This window comes from Gracilinanus agilis, chromosome 1 (genome assembly GCF_016433145.1).
Source record: "Gracilinanus agilis isolate LMUSP501 chromosome 1, AgileGrace, whole genome shotgun sequence".
Taxonomy (NCBI): Eukaryota; Metazoa; Chordata; class Mammalia; order Didelphimorphia; family Didelphidae; genus Gracilinanus; species Gracilinanus agilis.
The window spans coordinates 787,821,418-787,830,403 of NC_058130.1; the positions used below are offsets into that span (position 1 = coordinate 787,821,418).

At 36.1% G+C, this 8,986-nt stretch overlaps 1 protein-coding gene across 1 annotated transcript in view; it reads left to right on the forward strand.

The window, feature by feature from the left end:
• Positions 1–932: 932 nt before the first annotated feature.
• LOC123245934 (vomeronasal type-2 receptor 26-like) overlaps positions 933–8,986 on the forward strand; it is a 234,869-nt gene continuing 226,815 nt past the window's right edge. The window contains exons 1-3 of the mRNA XM_044674906.1: positions 933–1,123; positions 3,357–3,648; positions 7,028–7,831. Coding sequence (XP_044530841.1) covers positions 933–1,123; positions 3,357–3,648; positions 7,028–7,831 — 1,287 coding nt within the window. The remainder of the gene's footprint in view (positions 1,124–3,356; positions 3,649–7,027; positions 7,832–8,986) is intronic.

Below are 8,986 nucleotides of genomic sequence, written 5' to 3' on the forward strand. Positions count from 1 at the left end.
TTATTTTAGGGAGGCAGACCTCCACTTGGAAGCTGTCTCACAATCATTAGTCTTGTTTTATCATCTTGTTAATAAATCTCTTTAACTTTATTGGGGAGCTTGTAGTTCCTTAGGTGGGACATCCTTGCAAATTGGAACAGCTCTCCCCTTAACAGAGGGTTTTTGTGAGTATTTTACATTCTATGAGAGGTCTTCAGAATAAATTATATTGACTCTTCAGTATGAGATCTGGTTTACTTTGGGCCTCTTGGAGGGAAGTGGGGAAATATTAAGGCCATCAGTTAGACAGACAATCAGGGAACTTGCCATCATTGAAGGTTTTTGTTTTTGTTTTATCTTTTCATCAGAAGAGGGATTTTTCATTAGGTTTCATCTTTGCAGGTCATTTACTGAATGTAGGACACAGAGAATTCTTTCCTACAAAGGCACTTCTGTTCTGTAGCCTCTGTGGGGAACCAGTGAAAGATGCAAAACACAAGTGCACATGTTTTTCCCTTGAATGCAGAGACTCAGCTGGAAATGCTCCAGACAATCTGGTCCCCAAAGTTCTTCAGGGACCAAGACTTCTCTGAGGAATTTGAAGTAAGTGGAGTGGTATCCAACAATAAAAGTGTTGCGAGACAGAGTTTAGCTAGCTGGTGAAACTATAAAAAGTCCATTCATCTTGTCTTGGATGGGAATCTGAATAATGTCCCATTGTGTTTTCTCAGCTGTGGCAGCAATCGAGAATTTGGGCAAATTATAGCAGGAAAAGTCAATTTCTGATGCTGGACAGTTCCTCTTCTCTCTATAACTAAGGCAATGGACTTTGTTCTAGTCTTGAGTGGCAAATTGGTCTCCCAGGCTTGGAACTTTGGAAAATTGCCAAGGAAATGTTGCCTTATATTAAGAAAAATAATTCTCAATTTCTTTCTCCTTTTTTTATATCTCTGATGCTGCAGCTTCCAGGCTATGGATCGAGGACAGAGAAGCCCCATTGCTTCTACCAGTTTAACCCCCTTGTTTCCCAAAATGGAGACCTGCAGATTGGCATCTTTTTAAACTTATTCTCAGTTGAAGTGAACAGACTAACAGGAGCAGAATTGTTTGAAAGTCTTCCTAACAAAGCTTGTAAGCCTTATCAGTAAGTACATCTCTATCTGTATGGATTCCTTTTCACTGTGATGATTTAAAAAGATTTATTTATAGAAAAAGTAGAAGGACAAGCCAATGAAGCCTAAGACAAAAGGTGCTCTCCCCTCCTCTTACCCCTGAATTATTTATTTTTTCTTGTCTGTTTCCCCAGTTCCTGTTTGACTTAGAAAATTGAACAGTTAGAATCTCTCTTCTCCTTGCCCACTTCCCTCTAAAAGACCCAGTTGTTGTTTTTTTTTTAATTTTACATCCCCTTTTCTAAATTTATGTTTATGCTTAAGCAGTGGAGCTAATGAAAATCCTTAAATCCCAGGATCCCTGCAATTAGGTTAATACTTTTAAGTCACAGAAATTATTGAGATTTGTGCCATTTTACCACTGTTGGGCAGAATTAGTTCTGATGAGTGTCAACATTTTTTGTCAAGGAGAATATCTGGCCCTGTAGTTTTTCTACAATTGTCTACCTGATAACAAGTGAGGGAAATAATTTAGGAAGGCATGTGTCCTTCTTTAGTGAAGATGTTATATTATTCTCACCTCCTCTTTCAGTAGAAAATATGCCATCACATCTTTTCCATCTTCTGTTTTTTGTTATGTGTATTGATGAATATTCCTTAAGTCTTCTTGGCCCTAGTTATGTGCTTCTGATCATCAGTGTAATCTGGATTAAGGAACCCCAACAAAATCTGGTTAGACCAAACTGGGGCACAGCCTGTAGCTGGGAGGCTCAGTAGATGTGAATTTATTGAGAAGAAATAGGAATGGTTTTAACAGGTAATGAGTGAGATTTAGAAATATGGAATACCTGCAATTTCTCAGTGATGTTTGGAGTATTCTCCTTTTCTCCAGGTAATATGTGAGGAGATTGTTTTTGTATCTCTAGGTCATTTTGGCTGAAGTGTAGATATCCAAGAGAAGAAGAACTCAATTTTCTTTCTGAGTCTTTGTCAAACTGCATTAACATTTGTATTGATGGCCAGCCTTTAGTTTTGAGCTTTGTCATTTGTCATTTTCCTTTGAAACATTCCTGGTTTCCATAGTAAGAATTCACTTGTAAGCCTCAGTAAGCTAATGACGAATTTGATATTCAAACCAAAATAAAACAATTCTTGGAAATTTTCACTTTTTAATAGCTGAGAAGTAAGTTAACAGTAGACTATTTTCTGGTTCTAGGAGACAGACTATTAGATACATTTAGTGGTTCATTATCAGATGAACACTCTGACATTTTCTTCTGTACCTGCCTGTAGTCAAGTTCCGCCACTTTTAAAATCTTTTTAAATTCTCTTTTCCTTTCATAACTGTAGTTTCTATAAATAAGAATATATGTTTAATTTTATCTGAGACAAAATCATTAAATCATTTTAATCATAAGATACCTTCTTGTTTTTTTAAACCCTTACCTTCCGTCTTGGAGTCAATACTGTATAGTGTCTCCAAGGCAGAAGAGCAGTAAGGACTAGGCAATGGGGGTCAAGTGACTTGCCCAGGGTCACACAGCTGTGAAGTGTCTAAGGCCAGATTTGAACCTATGACCTTCCATCTCTAGGCCTGGTTCTCAATCCGCTGAGCCACCTAGCTGCCCCCAATAGGATACCTTCTTATTCCTTTAATATGCTTCTTATTCTCTTTGTGTTCTTTATTATTCACTAACTAGGCAGAATTAGTGGTTTGGCTAAGAAGGAGAAAAAAGGTTCTACTATCCCTTGGTGAAATGTAACACAAACATCCTGTTCAGAGTCAAATTCCCTTTAAAGCTATGCAACGGGGTAGCTAGGTGGCTGAGTGGATTGAGAGCCAGGCCTATAGACAGGAAGTCTTGGGTTCAAATTTGGCCTCAGATACTTCCTAACTGTGTGACCCCGAGCAAGCCCCTTAAATTCAATTGTCTACTCTTTTTTAAAAACCCTTACATGGTCAAAGATCATCCAGATACTCTATAGAATCTAATACATAATTGAAGCTTAATATCTATTTGGGGAATGAATGAGTGACTCAGCAAGCAGAGACACATAATAAATCAGTCATTGTGTTCTTCATCTCAGGAATCATAAGGAGTTAAGAATACAAAAACAAATCATATGTGGGAGGCTATTTTTAATACAAATCAAATGAGCTGATTGGAGTTCTTAGTTTTTACTCACTTGGCTGGGGGATTCTTCACTCCAGAAAGTATTCTTTTTGAAGGTTTTGTTAATGTTCTATGACACTTGCCCCCACAGGTGGCTGCATAAAAACTACCAGCAGGCCCTGGCTGTAATGTTTGCTGTAGAGGAGATTAACAGAGATCCCCATCTGTTGCCCAACATTTCCCTGGGATTCCACCTCTACAACACCTACCACAGTGATGAGAGGACCTTGGAGAGCTCCCTGCAGTGGCTGTCTGGGCAAAGCCAGTCCATTCCTAACTACAGCTGCTGGGAACAGGGCAAGTCTGTGGCTGTAATTGGAGGGGCCACATCAGCTCTGTCTGTCCAGATGGGGACCTTGCTTGACCTCTACAGGTTTCCACAGGTGAATGTTATTAAATTTGATGTATTCTATGCCTTTATCAGACAAAATAACAAGACATAGAATAGAACAGAAACAGCATTTTTCATCATTATCCTTTTAGTTCAAGATATCATGTCCTTGGGTATACCATTGAATCATTGTCTTGATCATAATAACTAACCATTTACAGTTAATCATCATTACAATATTGTTGTTACCTTTTATAATGGTCTTTTGATACTGCTCATTTCACTTTGTATCAGTTTCCATAAGTGTTCCCAGGTTTTTTTGAAGTTATCCTGTTCATCATTAAATATAGCCCAATAGTATTCCATCATGATCACAAACCAAAACTCATTTAGCCATTCTGCAATAAATATGCATCCCCTTGATTTCCAGTTTTCTGCCACTACAAGAAAATGTGCTGTAAATATGTTTTTGCATTTTTTGGTTATTTTCCTGCTTCTTTTGTTTCTTTTGGGACAATAAAGATATAGCAGTGGTTTTGCTGGGTTAAATGTTATGTATAGTTTTATAATCCTTTAGACATAATTCCAAATTGCTCTCCTGAATGGTTGAACCAGCTCACAATTCTACAGACTGTGAATTAGTGTCTCAATATTTTAACTTCTCCTATAATATTTATTATTTTCTTTTTCCATAATATTAGACAATCTAATTGGTATGAAGTGTTAACTTAAGAGTTGTTTTCATTTATATTTCTCTAATAATTTACAGTACTTTAGAAAATTTTTATATAACTATGGAATATTTTGATATCTTCTTCTGAAAATGCACTTTTCATGTCTTTTGTCCATTCATTATTTGGGAAAAAGCTTTTATTATTTTAAATCTAATACTACATCATATATTATGGAGTCATTTCCATACCCTTTGTCTATGCAAAATCATTCTCACTGCTCTAATAATCATGAAGTTTTTAGAAATTACTTATTTCATCTTTCCATATAGAAATGTTAACAGTTTAACCTTATTGATTTCCTTATGATTTCTCTTTCATGTTTATCTTGTTATGCTTCACTTGAACCTTATAATGGAAAGTTAGATTTTCTATTCAGCTCTGTTATTTTCATATATTTTCATATATTTGAAAAGTATTTGATTTAATTAAGTATTCATTTTTCACATGAAAGATTATAGTCATTTTTGGTGCGTAGATTATTCTTGGTTGTTATCCTATTTTTTTTGTTTTGTTTTCTTGAAAATCATAGCTCAAGTAACCTATATCTTTAACTAGGTAGTTGATAAATCTTATGTGATCCTGCCTGTGGCTCCACAATGGAGCATGGTTTCTTTCTGGCTGTTTATTATGTATAGGGACTGCAGGAAATTTTAGATCATATTTAGAAAGTGATTAATGGATTCTTTCAATTCTAGTTTCTACTTTGGTTCTAGGATCAAAGGATGGTTTTCCAATCATAATTTCTTGAAATATGATATCCAGGCCCTTCTTTTGATTGTGACTTTCAGACAGTCCAATAAGACTATCATCTTTCATCAATTTATTTTCCAGGACAACTGTTTTACTTTTGTTCTATTGTTTCCTGATGTCTCATTGAGTCATTAGCTTCCACTGACCCAATTCTAATTTTTAAGGAATTATTTTCTTTAGTGAGCTTTTGTATTTTATTTTCCTATTTGACCAATTCTGTTTTAAAAGGTGTTATTTTTTTCAGTATTTTGGGTGCCTCCTGTACCAAGCTGTTAATTTTCTTTTCAAAATTTTCTTCACTTGGTATCATTAGTTTAGTTAATTTTTCCTTTAATACTTTATTTGATTTTGTTGAGAATTTTTTTAGTTCTTCCACAAGATCATTGAGATGTATTTCAATTTACGGGTTTTTTCTTTTGAGTCTTTGCTTGTAGCATTTTGCTTTCATTGTCTTTTTTCTAAGTTTATTCTTTAGTCATCCATTTTACTGTAGTAGATTTTTATGAGATTTTATAGGAGATGTAACTATTGACAAGAAAGGCAAATGCCCCATGTTAGAGTTAAATTTAATGGTTGGACAATAATTTTATGAAATTATGTGGTCACCAATATTTATGATATCTCAACTCAGAAATTTATTTACAAATATTTACAAAATGGAGAGGAAACAATAAAGTAGAGAAATGTGAATAGGTTAGAGAGGTCACCTATTCTATCAACCTAAATGTTTACTCCAGGTTTGCTTAATCCAGGCAGAGACTAATTAGCTCTTAATCAGGAAGGCAGATGGTGAGTAGCCATACAGCCACCTCCAAGATGGAAGCTAGGCTCTTAGGAAACTGGGAAAGGAGTCAACCTTTCACTCACCCAAAGAAGTAGTCCAGGAGTCAGAGTGGAAGTTGAAGCCAAGCTCCCAGCCCAAGATCCAAGCTGCAGTCTCCAGTGAAGCTCCCTCAAAGACTCTCCCAAGTCATACTGTCTCCAGAAGATTATCTCCAGAAGAAAATCCTTTCAGACAATCTTCTCAAAGACAATCTTCTCTGAGGGAGTTCAGGGCTTGCTTTTATGGTGACTTCTTGTCTGTTCCCCTCTTAACAGGGGCCAATCACAGTTTCCAAATTGTCTAGCACTGCCCTGGGGGGGCAGTGTCTATGGGATGGACTTCTCACCTTTTGAAGGTCAATTTGTCATCAAAAGGATTCTTAACTAAGGGTGTGAATTTTCTAAATCTCCCCTAGTTGTAAGTAGAGTGTTCAATCTTTTGTTGATTCAATTTAAAAATAGACAAAGGAGAGTTAATCCTATCTTTAGTCTAGTGAGCTTTTAAGTAGAGGTACTTAAGTTAGTGTTAACTCAACATAGACAATAGAGCAAATAATTCTCTTTCATATCCAAGGAATGATCATGTCTATTTTCAGTATATAATATGTGTCATATGAAGGAGCATGTTCTGTGTGATCTTGGAAGATAGAATTAATACCAATTTTTGCTTGTTATCCCCCAAAAAAGACATTTTATATTAAATGAAAGATTTTTTTTTTAATTTTCTGACAATAATAGTCATATCAATTGTGAGTGAAGAATAGTCACACTTTACAGTAAGGTCGTTTCTATTGGAAGTGTTGAATCATAGATTGCATACCTATTACTCCTCTAATTTATACTGGGAATTCCTTTCTATATTTGGTGATTTAGATTTTACTAAACTCCTTTTTCATTTCAAATTCTAATTTTAAACAGCAAGAAATCCATATTTCAGTATCAAGAAGTAAATAATTGGATTTTAAAATAGAAAATACAGCAAAATGAAAAACACACATCATAATATCCTTGTTTTTTAATTTTTATTTAATAAAGAAAAGCATTGTCCCATCCTAAATTAACATGACAGATTTTATCTGAAAATCTACTATAAGTCAAACTGATCCATGTTTCTTCCTCATTCAGATCAGCTATGGTCCCTTTGATCCAATTCTTAATGACAAGGTCCAGTTTCCTTTCCTTTATCAGATGGCCCCCAAAGACACCTCTCTGTACCAAGGTATTATTCACTTATTGGTATATTTTGAATGGAATTGGATAGGTCTGGTTGCAACAGATGATATGAGAGGCGAGGAATTCCTCTGGAAAATGAGAGGGGAAATGGTAAAGAATGGAGTTTGCGTGTCCTTCACAGAGAAGATCCCAGTCAGTGAGAGACGACATATGGAATCACATGAGACTTTCATGCCTAGGATCATGACATCATCAACGAAAGTGATTGTCATCCATGGTGACACAGATTCATTAATGATTCTGAGATACTCACAAGTTCCTTTATTTCCAGTTCCAAAGGTGTGGATTGCCACCTCTCACTGGGATATTACCATGAGACCTCTCTATGGTGATGGTGCTCCTTTCCATGGGGCTCTCACATTTTCATATTTGATGAGTGAAATTCCTGGGTTCAAAATGTTTCTTAAGGAAGTTGCACCTTCTAAATACCCAGATGACATTTTGCTTAGAGAATTCTGGCTCTCAGCTTTTAGTTGCCCACATCAATCAGAAAACCCAAAGCAAGAGATGTGTTCACTAAATGCTTCCTTGGAGATTTTGCCTCTGAGATTTTTTGATATGACCATGTCTGGATTGAGTTACACTATCTATAACACTATCTATGCTGTGGCTTGGGGTCTACATGTATTTTTTATGAGAAAATCAGAGAAAGGATCCATGGAAGATAATACATATTTAATGCTTCCTTCTTGGCAGGTAATATTGAATGAGTAACCACTTTTTAGTCATGGTGTCATGAGGATGTATCTTGGGGATGTGAAAGAAAATGACTAATTAAGTGCCTTCCAGTTCTCAAAATTTCTGATCATATGTTCCTTTAAGATTATATTGTTGGGGCAGCTGGGTAGCTCAGTGGATTGAGAGTCAGGCCTAGAGACTGGAGGTCCTAGGATCAAATCCGGCCTAAGACACTTCCCAGCTGTGTGACCCTGGGCAAGTCACTTGACCCCCATTGCCCACCCTTACCACTCTTCCACCTAGGAGCCAATACACAGAAGTTAAGGGTTTAAAAATGTAAAAAAAAAAAAGATTATATTGTTAATATGGAAGTATGTTTTGCATGATGACACATGAATAACCTATATCAAATCGCTTTTCATCTCCAGGAAGGGAAAGGGAAAGAATGAAGACTGTGGATCTCAAAATCTTGGAAAACATATATTGAAAAGTATTATTCATGTAATTTGGAAAATAAAATACCTTAATAAATAATAATCATCAAAAAAAGATTATATTGTTACTTGCAAATACACATTAGTCTGCATGTAAACCCATAATAGCTCTTTCTTTCACAGAATTCTGGAGTTGGAAAAAATCATCAGATACAATCTAATAGACATGCATCTATCTGGACAGGAACTCCATTTGAAACAACTTTCATAGTGTACTTGCTGGCATTTTTCTAAAATAGCTATCCTGCATGGGGTAACTTATTACATACAAAAGCATCTTGTTCTATTTTGTGTCAGATGTAGATGTTGAAAAATGATTCCTCACTATCCTATTGTGTGAGGTAAAATACCTTCCTCCCAAAGCACAGAGTAATATCATTTCTAATGTCCTGGAGTCCCCTGGCCTTAGTGTGAGATAAGCCTGCAATATCTGCCACGAAGGGAGGAGCTAGTGGGTTTTATAAGGCAATTGCAGGAAGGACAGAGGTCTTTATGCTTCTGCTCTTGAACAGACTGACTCCCTGGGCTGATGCTTGGTAAGCAGCAGCCAGCATTAAGGGGACCACACTGAAACCTGGGACCAGATCTTACCTTAAATTAGTGAACTAAAATCTCTCTCTTTCTCTCCTCTCTCTTCTCTCTTCTCTCTCTCTCTCTCTCTCTCTCTCTCTCTCTCTCT